General features: G+C 56.9%; 1 protein-coding gene across 1 annotated transcript; it reads left to right on the plus strand.

The window, feature by feature from the left end:
- Positions 1-3,036: 3,036 nt before the first annotated feature.
- Positions 3,037-12,480, plus strand: Pkdcc (protein kinase domain containing, cytoplasmic). Its single transcript, XM_052746409.1, has 7 exons — positions 3,037-3,715; positions 7,876-7,998; positions 8,419-8,690; positions 9,301-9,380; positions 9,602-9,706; positions 11,226-11,399; positions 11,587-12,480. The coding sequence occupies exons 1-7, from the start codon at positions 3,077-3,079 to the stop codon at positions 11,670-11,672; spliced, it is 1,479 nt and encodes a 492-aa protein (XP_052602369.1). The 5' UTR covers positions 3,037-3,076; the 3' UTR covers positions 11,673-12,480.
- Positions 12,481-12,942: the final 462 nt, after the last annotated feature.

Raw genomic sequence — 12,942 nt, forward strand, 5'->3', positions numbered from 1 at the left:
GAGTCTAAAGCATGGAGCCTTGTTAAGCTATTTGCTGGTCGAAAGACTCCTAGTAGGGGAAAGAGTAAGAACAAGTAGACGCCGCTGTCTGAAGTTGTGTTGAGAAACAGTGTCCGGCTCTGGGCTGGATACCGGCCTGTGAGGCCCAGGCTGTGGAGTGGGCCCTGCCTGGCCTTTCTTTGCATGGCTGGGCAAACATAGATGAGGGAACAGGAGCTTCACGTAGTGTTCCTGCTTTCCAGTTCTTTGAAATAACTCCTCTCTCTGGGTGGCATACACACACACACACACACACACACACACACACACACACACACACACACACAAAAAGCAAACAATCAAAATTTGGTTAAGAACTGTCAGTTCCAAAGGTTCGATCTCTTTCTTTTAGGAGCCAAAGTCCTATTTCCATCTGTGATCGTGTGTGTCCGTGTGTCCCAGTGAGGGCTGAGGGAAGCCGTAAATGTAAGGCCACACAGTTGAAGGGTCTTTGTTTCTGTATGCGAGGCTCCTGTTTTCATGGCTTCTGGGTGTGCACCATATGTACATTTGTGCCTGTTTCTCTGGCCCTTGTTGTGCACTGAACTTTCAAACCATAACAGAAGCACCAAAGCTTGGCAGAGATATCACAGGAATAATTATCTAATTTCAGAACATGTTATTATAATACCTACACGATGTGTAATGAAGTTAACAATGTTCACGTTATATTCACTAACTCTGAGTCCTACACTCACAATACCAAATCCCTTCCCTGTCCAGGCTTCTCCAAGACATGAACATGCAGAGGATCCAAAGAAAGCTTTTCAAGGAATATGCCACCGCCCCCCCCACCATGACTTTCTCGAAGATGGCCATGTTTGGCTAGGTAGCCAGGTTGTCAAATTGCTGGAAGGCAGACAGACCTATCTTGGGGATGGCAGCTGGTCCTCACACTTCTTGAGGAGACACTGTGGGACTGGTAAGGGAATGTCAGTTGGGGTCACCCAGGCAGATAGGGGAATTCTGATCCACCCGGCTCCCATTCTTCCCTGGGGGGGGGGGGGGCTGGTCGCGATTGAGGCTGAGTGTAAGGGGACTGTTTACTGTTTGCTGCTGTTCCGTGTTGACTTTAGCCAGTAGCTCTGTTTACAAACCCAGGTTGGTTTTCTCAGCACAGTTAATTAGACCAAAGACATCTGGTGTGAGGGCTGGGGAGGGCATCTGCTCAGAGCCCCCCCCCCCCCACACACACACACACACTCCCGGCTGCTATGGGCCAGAGCGGGGTGGAGCAGCTTAAACAGGAACAGACCGATAGACCGGACTCCATCAAACCCAAATCTCTCAGGGGGAATCATGGCTTCCTTCAACCTGGCTTTCCCATGACGAGTACGTCTGCGTGGCCCCCACTTTCTGAGTCTTGGGGGACCACAGAGTCGAAGCCAGAAGGCCTGCCTCAACAGAATCACAGGCTAAGCATAAGAAATTTGCCCCTCTCCCCTTCCACGCTCAAAAGAACTAGTCAGAAATTTCTATTCCCTTTCTTAATCGCAGAGACCCTCCCTCCCTCCCTGCGTTCGATAGGAATGTGAGACCTCTTAAGGGAAAAAACTCCTCTCCCTAGAAAGCCCCTCTGAAAGATGGTTCTAGATTCCTCCCCCACCCTAAGCATTACCCCCACCGGGAGTCCTCCGCTTATCCTTGACACTGCCGGAAGAGAGAGATTTTCCTGTCCAGAGGCAAGCTGGAGGGAGCCCGAGGAGGTGAGAGGACCTCGGTGGACAGTTTCAGGGCCCTAGGGAAGCGGAGAGCTGCGAGGGGGAGGGGCAGCGGCTTATCTCGCAGGAGGGGGGAGCTCACTCCAAACAGCTAATGCACTGGCGTGTGAAAGCCCCTCAATTAGCACTAATGATGCAATCAGGGAGAGAGGAGGAGGAGCCAGAAGTTCTGATGGAGTCAGCACCAACTTAGACACAGGGCGCACACACTCCCTTCCTGGGGACACAGTAGCCCCTTCCAGACACGCGGGTGCACACACTCCGCCGACAGACGTGCGTGGACCCCGAGGCCCTCGCTGTATACGGTTCCAAATCCCCTACTGGCGGGTCAGAGATCGGGGAATCTCCGGGATGGGGGTGGAGCTCGTCTGTCTAGATGTGGGGGGATTCGGGGACAAGGCACATCAGAAAGTCCCGCTAGAAGGCAGCTGAACAGAACATCTCTGAAACCTCATGATTAACTCTGAGACCACAGTCCCCACCCCTCGCGCTCTCGCAGGTGCCGGGCCGCCTCCCCGGACCGCCGCCCTTCACCACACCCAGAACCCGGGCTGTCCCAGAGCAGCCTCACCCGCAGAAGGCGGGACCCCTGCGCCCTCCCGGGCGCCCAGCCCCAAAGCCCCGATCGACCCCCTCCCCAGGAGGCAGCCGTGCACCCCGGTGATCCCCCGCACCCAGGCTTGGTTGGCTCGTCCCTCGGAGCCCGTTACCCGCCGGCCTCGCCCCTCCAACTCCCCCGCACCCTGCCGGGCCAGCTCAGCTCGAGGCCTCCCGGTCCCGTTATCCCGCCTCGCCTCGGGCTTGGAACCCCCTGCGCGCCGCTCGCCGCCCCCGCTCCCCGCCCCCCTTCTCCCCGGCTCCCCCGCTCCCCCGGCCTGAGCTCGGGGGAGGCCGCGCGCTGGGCAGGGCCGGAGCCGCCTCCGCGCCGCTTCCCAGGCCCGGCTGGCCGCGGGAGGAGGTCCCCGCTGTCAGTCAGCGGGGGAAGGCCGGCCCGGGCGGCCAGAGGGGGCGGCGCCGAGGACGGGCTCGGCCGGGCGCTGGGAGGCGCTGGCGGAGGGGCGGGCGCGCGCGGTGGGGTGGGGTTGGGGGGGGGTGGCTCCGGGCCTTATAAGCGGCGGGGGCAGGGCGGGAGGGAGGCAAGTGTCAGGCCGATGTGCCGCCCGCCGGGGGCCGGGGTCGGGGCTGCCCGGGCCATGCGCGCGGGCTGGGCAGGGGGCCGGCGCGGCGCGAAGCGGAGTCGCCTCGGAGCCTGAGCCGCCCGGGGCCGGGGCCGGGGCCGGGGAACCGCGCGCGGCCGGCCGAGGGGGAGGGGAGCGATGCGGCGCCGGCGGGCGGCCGTGGCCGCGGGTTTCTGCGCCTCCTTCCTGCTGGGCTCCGTTCTCAACGTGCTCTTCGCACCGGGCTCGGAGCCTCCGCGGCCAGGCCAGTCCCCGGGAACCTCGGCAGCCCCGGGCCCGGGCCGTCGCGGCGGCCGTGGAGAGCTGGCCCGGCAGATCCGGGCGCGCTACGAGGAGGTGCAGCGCTATTCCCGCGGGGGCCCCGGGCCGGGAGCCGGCCGGCCGGAGCGGAGGCGCCTGATGGACCTGGCTCCGGGAGGGCCGGGCCTGCAGCGTCCCCGGCCCCCGCGGGCCCGGTCCCCGCCCGACGGCGCTCCGGGCTGGCCCCCTGCTCCCGGCCCGGGTTCCCCCGGCCCGGGCCCGCGCCTGGGCTGCGCCGCGCTCCGCAACGTGTCTGGCGCGCAGTACGTGGGCTCAGGCTACACTAAGGCTGTGTACCGGGTCCGCCTGCCCGGCGGCGCCGCGGTGGCGCTCAAAGCAGTGGACTTCAGCGGCCACGATCTGGGCAGCTGCGTGCGCGAGTTCGGGGCGCGAAGGGGTTGCTATCGCCTGGCGGCCCACAAGCTGCTCAAGGAGATGGTGCTGCTGGAGCGGCTGCGGCACCCCAACGTGCTGCAGGTACGAGAGCGGGGGTTCCGGGATGAGGGGGATGGCTTGTCACTCTGGAAGTCTCCTTGGTCTTACAGAGTAAGTCAAGAGGCGTCAAAAAACTGTGTCCCGGTTGCAGCTAGGTGCAGAACCCAGATTAGAGCATTACTGAGCAACATCCTGCCTGCCTCTCACCCTTTGGGTAAAACACTCTACCAAACTTAACACACATCCCTTAAAGACAGAGACAAGGGCAAGAAGGGTCCCAAACTGGTGGTAGGGCAGTTATGACCACATCGAACCCTGCTGCTGGCTAAAACTGGCGGTTGAACACCAGAGTATTATCTCCAGTCATAGTGACCTCAAGTCCAACTTGCACCATTCAGCTTCAGTCAGCTCTCAGCTGCAGTAATAGGATCCCCCATATTGGTAGAGCCTGAACCCCACTTCTTTCAAGGTCCAGTGAGGTGTCTGGCTTTGGAGATGGTGTTAAACCTCGATGGGGTTGGGAAGGGCTGAAAAAAGACCATGTGTCTGACTTGATTCTCAGAGTCACTTGCTCATCCCTCAGTCTGCTCACAGGTCATTGGAAGGGATAAAGGAGGCCAGAAAATACACAGCCTTGCCCAGAAGTGACCATGGGCTTCTCTGGGACTTCAGCTGGGTCCAGCTGAAGACCTCAGGGTCTTAGGCCAGAAGACTCAAGGTCTGCCAGTCTGAATGCCACACTCCTAAATGTGCTTAGCCCAGAGACTAGAAGATTCAAAAAGCCAGATGCATACCTTCCTAGTGAGAGGCTCTGTGTCCCTGTTCACTGGGAACACAGGCAGGAAGGATGAGTACCCCTACCTCACAACCCAACCCCCACCTTCCTCCAAGACTTAGAACCAGCCTTCACAATGCCAGCACCGTCCAAACACAGCCCATTTCCCCTCTCTGAGGGCTCTGCCTTGACTCTACCTGGGATAAGACAGACTACTCCCTCTGCGGATGTCTGGACTGCCTGATAAAGGACCCCTGGCTACTCTTGACCAAGTGACATAGGTGTGTGCAGACTCCTAGGCTGTGAATCTTGCCCACACCGCCCACCTCACACCCCCTCAGATTCACCTTTCTGCACTCAAAGAACTGACCAGAAACCCAGCAGTCCATCCTTTCTTTCCTCAGTAGTGCGAAGAAGGGGGGGCCCCAGGCCTGGAGGGATCTGTGGGCCACATAGAATAGAAGAGGCCAGAACGCTACTTTTACTCCTGGTGGCTCCAAGTCTCCCTAGGACATGCCCCCCTGCCAATCCTGACCAGATACCCGTGACAAGCTCTATCAAGGTTCTAGGCCCCGCACTGGTCCCAGGCAGCTACCCGGGGTGTGTGTTTATGTCTGGCTGTATGGCTGACTCTGACTGGCGCTTGAGGGAGAGAGCAGCTGGTTACGTGGCCATTTCTAACTGGGAGGATCTTGTTTTCTTTTCTTCTTCTGGGTTCTTGGGAACTTTCTGGAAACCCTGTGGTGCCAGCCAGATTCCGAAGAGATGGAGAGGCCTTGAGTAACTTAGCAGGACCTTCAGTGTTCATTAATTGTTCAAGGCCCTTTCTCGGGGTGGGGGGTGGGGTGGCAGATTTGGCGTTCAGTGGGCTTTCCTATGCCTTAGGGATTCCTACCTCACTGGCCTCACCAAGCATTTCAACAAGTCTCCAGCTAGATGCCCACCCAACCCACAGACAGGCCCTTCTCTGTAATGTCCCCTCCAGGAAGGAGGGCACCAGAGAAAGACAAGACATTACAAGGGAACACATTTCACCCACACCCTCAACAGCATGGCATCTCTTGGAATTGGTGGTGATTTCCCCCAATCTGAGGTTGGAGCTAGAACCTCTAGAACAGAAGTAATGGGGGTCCTTGGGGAAAGCGGAAGTCCCTATGGTGTCTTAGGGACTGCTTTGGGGGTGAGCTCCCCCCTTTCTCTCTGACCCCCAGGCATGTCCTTCTGGCTGCTTCTTCACTTAGGCCGCGTCTGTAGCCAACGCAGCCTGCCGTGGGTCTTCCCGCTCAAGAGGCCCTCAGAGCTAGGTGCCAGGAACCAGAAATCGCGTTGTGTTAATACCTCCTAATCATTTAAAATTTCAAAACCGTTTGACTGTTTGCTGAGCTAGGGAGGAGCTGGAGGTCTTTCTAAAATATGCCAGGCTCCTGACACCCCCCTTCCCCCCTCTCCGGACAGCCTGAAGTTAGGCTGTGGGCTCTACTAGTGAACGCAGGACAGCATCAGGGGCCCACTGTGCTCTTCCCAGCACAGACTCTGGTCACCAGAGGACTGCCTGGGGATCTTGCAGTCTTTTGGACCCTCTTTATCCTCCACATACACTCTTCTCTTAGGATAGATGCCTCTGTAGCCCAGGGTCAAAGGGCACAAGAGTTTTCCCTCCCTCTCTCTATCCCATCATCCTGGGACCTCAGGCCTCAGATGGGCCCTCCAGGCCTGCCTGGGCCACAGATTCTGACCATACTAGAGTGTATTTCTCTTCCCCAAAGAACAAAAGATGTAACTGTAGTGCTCAGCCTCATGCTTCCTGGTGTGTGTGTGGGGGGGGGTGGCTAATGGTGTCTTTTTATTTTTTCCTGAGGAGTGTTGATTAATACCTCGTTAACGGTGCATTTAACGACCTCCGGGTGTTTAATAACCTTCAGAACTTTCCCACAAAGGCTCAGACTGGAGAAAGAAAATGAGAACCAGGCCCCAGGGTTGCTCTCTTTACCTTCCCCAAAGCCCATCCTGAGTCCGGGGCCTCCCTGGGCTGATTAGGGGTATGGAAGGAGAGAGAGAGAAAGGGGGGTACCTAGGACAGCCCCTGGCCCCTCATGTCACAACCCAGGTAACCTGGTAGACTAACAGTGAGTCTAGCCTCTCTGGTGAGACAGGATTGGGACTCCTGTGACAAGAGTGGGTGTTTAGGGCCAGCAGGGCCGCTGGGGAGGGCGAGGATGCTGACGTGAGGAGCTGCTGCATCCTGGCATATTTAGGCCACGGGCTCCCTGTCCTCCATCTCTACCCTCCACCACAGAGATCTTCGCTTTCCCTTGTATGGCTTAGACAACTTGGCCTTTGTGCTCATGCTCCGTAGGGTGCTGCTGGCTGTTTGGAGCCCATTGTAAGCCAGACTCCGCAGTGTGTTGGGAGATACATGGAGAAGCAGGTCTCCCTATGAGAATGCTGGTGTGGATGTTAATGGGAAAGATTTTTCCCCTGTGCTTTTTCCTGGCCAGCTGGGGGGTGGGGGTGGGGGGTTACCAGGAGCCGTCCCCTGGGTGAGAGAAGAAGTATGCAGCAACTTATGATCATACACTCCCAAACAGACCTTTCCTGAGAACCGCTGTTCCCTGTGTCTCCCATTTATGTCACTTACTCAGATGGGCCTCTGTGCTTTGGAAAGTTGAGATGGTAGAGAAAGCCGCACAGATTGGCATCGGGGAGGGTATCAGATCATCATTTGCCGGCCCGTGGCATCGGGGAGGGTATCAGATCATCATTTGCTGGCCCGTGGACTAGCAGAGGAACCAGATTGTGGAACTGTGGTGACATCCGGTCGAATCCTGGCTCCTGCGTTTATTAGCCTTATGGCCCATTTAAGCAACATAACCAACCTCTCTTGAGTCGATGTCCCCACCCAATGATCAGACATCATGATAGTAGCCACGCGCCAGTAGGGTGATTGTGAGACTTGAAAGACTGGTGAGATGGATCGGTAAAAGCATGTGCCACCAAGCCTGAGGGCCTGAGCTCACTCCCTAGAACCCACGGTAGAAGAAGAGAGTTGACTCCTGAAACTTACCCTCTGACCTCAACACACATACCATACATGCCCCCGATAATAGTAAGTTAAATTTTAAAAATAAAGAACCAGATTATGCACATAGTATGTTTAGCACACGGCCTGGTACATGGTGGCCAAGCCTGCCCATCTCCCTGAGTAACAAGAGGTGAGGGACTGATGAGCCGCCAAACCAGAAGAAACTGTGGCCTTGGGAACAGAGGCCAGACTTCCCAGGAAACACCATTCTCCACTGGCTTGAGCTTAAGCAAAGACAGAGGGGTGGCCTCAAGGGTGGGGTGGGGTGGGGCATCTGATGGTCCGATCTTTCTCTGTCCCTGCCTCTACCCTGTGACCTAATGACCTGCCCTGGATTTCCCCCAGCTCTATGGCTATTGCTACCAGGACAGTGAGGACATCCCGGACACCCTGACCACCATCACAGAGCTGGGCGCCCCTGTGGAAATGATCCAGCTGTTGCAGACGTCCTGGGAGGACCGATTCCGAGTAAGTCTGGGCTCTTTGTTGGAATGGTTCTTAGAAGGCAGCCTCCCAGAGCAGCCTAGACTTCTCAGCCAGGGAGGGAGGAAGGAGCACAGGCTGGCTGGCTGGCTCAGCCATGGGCCCAAGGGTAAGGGGGAGGAGGAGACCAGGACAGAGAATCCTGCTGTTTACAGTGCTTGCTTTTCTCCGTACTCACCACAGCATGGGTGCGCATGCCCACACTCCTACTGCTATCTCAAGGGTCAGTTGAAGATGAGCGACCTTTCCAAGTCCCTGGCCTCAGCCAGGTCTCCTACCCCCCCCTCCCCCCCGGGACCTGACAAAGAGAGAGGCCCATCTCCAAGCTCAATCCAGAGCCCGTGAGTCCAGGAGGCCTGACCCCACCAAACCTGTGTGTCTGTCTGTCTGTCTGTCTGTCCTCAGATCTGCCTCAGCCTCGGCCGCCTTCTCCACCACCTAGCCCACTCCCCTCTGGGCTCAGTGACTCTCCTTGACTTCCGCCCTCGGCAGTTCGTGCTCGTGGATGGGGAGCTGAAGGTGACGGACCTGGACGATGCTCGCGTGGAGGAGACACCCTGCACTCATGTTGCCAACTGCACCCTCGAGTTTCCAGCCAGGAACTTCACCCTGCCCTGCTCGGCCCAGGGCTGGTGTGAGAGTATGAATGAGAAACGGAACCTCTACAATGCCTACAGGTGACGACCCTACGCTTTGGGAGTCCAGCCATGGAGCGGGCTGACAGGGCAAGAGCCCCACGGGGGGCCAGAAGGCCAACCAGGGAGAATAACCTTGACCAGTGGAAACCACCACGGGGGGGCCCAGTCCAGAGAAAATGTAGCTCTAAAGCTAAAAATAGAGAGCTCTAAGGAGAGCTAGGTCAGAGGGGCAGCTGGAAGCTTCTTAAAATAGTGTCACATTCAGGGCCTTGGGCTGCCAGAACTGGCATGTCCCTTCTCCGCCCTAGCTCTTGACCTTTACAAAGCTCCTCGTGGCTGAGAAGCCCCAACTATGGGGTTGCTCCACTGCTGGGGGTCAAACAGAGGACAGTGTGGGCTGGAAGATGAGGAAGGGTGGAGATAGGGACCTCTGGTCCCAGTTTGGTCTGAAGTTAGCTGCAGTCACAGCTGGGCCCAATCCCATGCTTCCAGGCTGAGTTGAGTCCCTGGGATAATGTGGACATGCCTGGTCCCTGTGTGAGGATTCAGGCTCTCGGGCCACATTGAAGTCTATACCTAGTGAAAGTGGAAGGGAAGGGCATATCTCCAAAGGCTGGGCTCCTGAGCCCCTGTCCCCTCTCTGCCACAGATTCTTCTTCACATACCTCCTGCCCCATAGCGCCCCTCCGGCCCTCCGGCCTCTGCTGGATACCATCGTCAACGCCACAGGTAAGCCTCAGGACCCATCTGCTTCCCTTCACCGGTCACCGCCCTGTCAGAAGCGGGGACAAGAATGACCCTGGGCAGTGCAACGTCTGGGACCCATTATTTGCTAAGACAACATTCTGGGGTAAGGGCCCTCCCTAGCCACTGGGCTTTGGGCCCAAGCCCTGGCCGTGGGAAGGAACAGGGACCCCGGTGTATCATGATAACTATACTGTACTTTGCAGGAGAGCTCACCTGGGGGGTGGATGAGACCCTGGCCCAGCTGGAGACGGTGCTGCATCTGTACCGGAGTGGGCAGTACCTGCAGAACTCCACAAGCAGCGGCGCAGGTGAGTGGCCACCCCGGGGACCCAGGGGTGAGTGACATCCACCCACTGGGCTAATGGCTTACCCCTCCGGAGACTCTGGTCTCCAAAGGCCACTCTTGGGGCTCAGTTGAGGGTCACATAGACAGTGGGGCTTTCACTTGGAAGTCCCATCTCTGCCTGAACTAGAACAGCTAGCATTCTGCCTTTTCTATGAACGGCTGCAAACCCCTCCATGCGCCGGACACATGACTTACCCCTGGCACCTCATTTTCCTCATTCATGAACTGGGTTCAAAATAATTCACCTAACAAAACTCTGATGGGGATTAAAGAGCCTGCAAGGTGTGTAAAAGCAATTAGCGCAGTTCCTATTACGCAGCTGGAACACAATACACATTTGCTTCTCTTTCCTTCCTCTGCTCTCCTGGGACTCGGAGGGCAGCCGGAGGAGGGGGCAGCCGACTCCGAAACCAGCCAAGAAGCCACTTCTCCCAGGGATGGGGAGAATTACAGCTACTGTTACAGGCAGTGGGTCCCCCTACGGAAGCCTTAGGGTTTAGCGGTGGTTGGCAGGGGGGCAAGGGGTGGGCAGCCTCTGTTTTCAAGGAGGCCTGGCCAGCCTTAGGGGTGGGGGAGCCCTTGTTAGCCCTGTAAATAAAGTTTAACGAGGTGAACAATGGCTGACTCTGTCCCTGAGGACTCCGTTTATGGGGCCATAAATCACAGGCAACCCTGCCTGGACTTTGGTCTAGTCCCTGGCAGGAGAAGGAGGCAGGAGGGTGGGGTGGCCAGAGGCCCAGGGCTTCTACCTTATCAGTCAGCAACTGGGGCTCCCGGGGCAGTGGGAAAGTCCAGGGAGCCAGAGGCTTACCTCTCAGCCTCATGTAGAGCCTCTACGCTAGCTGGCCCACTGGGGCTCTGTGCCGCAGGGAGACCTCAACCCTTCTCGAACACTTGAACCCTGAATTGTGGTATTTTGTGTTATTCCACATGCCTCTTAACCTTAAAACCCCTTTACTGGGGTCCCAGGCCTGTCTTGGAAGCTTAGCTGGCTTCTCCACGCAGTCAGGACCAAGTATGTCTGAGGGGCTCTGACCCCTTGCAACACATGGGTAAGATTGGAATCTAGTCAAGAATCCTTAGGCCCCACCCCAGGCCTTCCCCAAATCAGAATCTGCATTTTAATAATACTGCATGGGAATATTATGCACCATGATATTCGAGAAGCCCGGTTCTAAATGTCTCAAATGTCCCCTACCTCAGAACCCAACATAGACAGCTGGTATCTCTGAGTGTGTGCCTGGCCCACACGTGGCCCCCCACCCCACCCCATTTATCCACATCCTGAAATCCAAGTCTGTGCCTGGCTGTCGGGCAAGCTGGAGCAGCTCTGGCTGCCCTCATTGTCAGGCTGGGTGAGCTGGCCTAGACATCGGCTTTCATCCGGCAAATGGGTCTCACCATCCCTTTTCCACAGAGTGGGCCTCGGCCCTCACCCTAGGCACCCCGTTCTCACTTTCTTCCCCCACTTCCTCCTTTAGAGTACCAATGCGTTCCAGAGAGTACCATCCCGCAGGAGGACTATCACTGCTGGCCATCCTACCACCATGGCGGCTGCCTCCTGTCCGTGTTCAACCTGGCTGAGGCCGTCGATGTCTGCGAGAGCCACACTCAGTGCCGTGCCTTTGTGGTCACCAACCAGACCACCTGGACCGGTGAGCCAGAGGGAGGGGGTATCTCAGAGGAGCGGCCAGACGTCTCCAAAGGTTGCAAAAGGTAGAGATCCCCCCCACACCTCAGAAAAGCCAGAGGGGAGGCAGAGATGTGAGAGAGGTGTGCATATGAGTCCTTCAAGGCAGCCGCTTTATAGAGCCCGGAGTAACCTCTCGTCTCTGCCCCTAGGTCGGAAGCTGGTCTTTTTTAAGACTGGATGGAGCCAAGTGGTCCCTGATGCCAGCAAGACCACATATGTGAAGGCCCCTGGTTGACTGGTTGTGGGCTCAGCTGACCAGCTGGCATCTTTAACCAGCTGGGCTTGCCTGCTTCGGGAGTGACTTGCACTTGAGATGTTGCATATCCCCTGGGAACCCCTGCAGATATGAAGCAGACCGACTAACGTGACCAGGACAAACGTGCAATATGCAAAAATGTTTAAAAAAAAAAATGTGAGTTTGCCAGCTTAGGTCTGAGACTGTTGCTCCCAGCCTGAGAACCACTGGTTGAGAGCTGACTGCCTCTCCGGAGCTCTGGGCTGCGAGCGGGGCCCAGGCTAGTCTTAACTGGGACAGTTCCATGGGCAGCCCCATCACTGCATTCATGGTTTAGAATGTAGCCAGGACGCTGCTGCTGCTGCTGCTGCTGCTGCTGCTGCTGCATAAGCCACAGCGGGCAGGAGCTGCATGGGGACAATCAGTCAGAGTGTTCTCTCAGCTCAGCTCCACATGAGGAGCTGCGGGATGCTCCAAGCTGGTGAGTGAACCAGTACCTGGGAAGGCTGTCTCTGGCCTCTCCCTAGAGGTTGCTCCTAGGCCAGCCCAGGGGTCCTGGGCAGTGGTGCACACACGTCCATATGAGCCGAGAGACTAGGGTGGAGGAGCAGATTGCATTTGAGCCAGGACCTGGGGTGGGGGTAGAATCGAACCTTTTCTGCCTCATTTGCTTTCAGTGAAAGCCACCAAGCAGCCAAAACCAGGCCCTCTCCCTCCTGGAGTTTGAATATCCGGAAGCTTTTGTACCTTCTTGTTCATTAAATTGTTTATTTTTGTAAAAAAAAAAAAAAAAGAATTAATCGATTAATAAAACGATGTTTCAGGACAAAGACTCCTCTCGGCCACAAGTTCTTCAGGAACTCTTTACTCGGCCGCAGCCGTGTCTCTAGCGGTGTGTGTCTCACGGGGGTTGACCACCTTTGAGGAGTGGAATCTCCGCGACAAACACAGACGGTGGCCATGGTGTGTTTTCAGGCTCTTCTTCCATGGTCCTAATTCCTGCTTGAACCTCCATGTCGAATCCTGAGCAAAGACATGAGGGCGGACCCCTTCCCCCCATGGAGGGTCTCATTTGAACACATTTTGGCGGTCCGTGCGCAAAGCCTTAACCCAAGAGTGTCATCCTTGTTAGTGGGATGCTGGCTATCTTAACTGCTGGAGAAATAGTTGAGAAAGGAGGAGGGAGCCAAGTGGCCTACAGGCAGACTGGCTTTGCCTGGTGCACCCTCGATGGACGTCGTCACCGCCGTCCACCACAAGTTCATCGGCA

This window comes from Peromyscus californicus, unplaced genomic scaffold (assembly GCF_007827085.1).
Source record: "Peromyscus californicus insignis strain IS unplaced genomic scaffold, ASM782708v3 Scaffold_1__1_contigs__length_55948999, whole genome shotgun sequence".
Taxonomy (NCBI): Eukaryota; Metazoa; Chordata; class Mammalia; order Rodentia; family Cricetidae; genus Peromyscus; species Peromyscus californicus.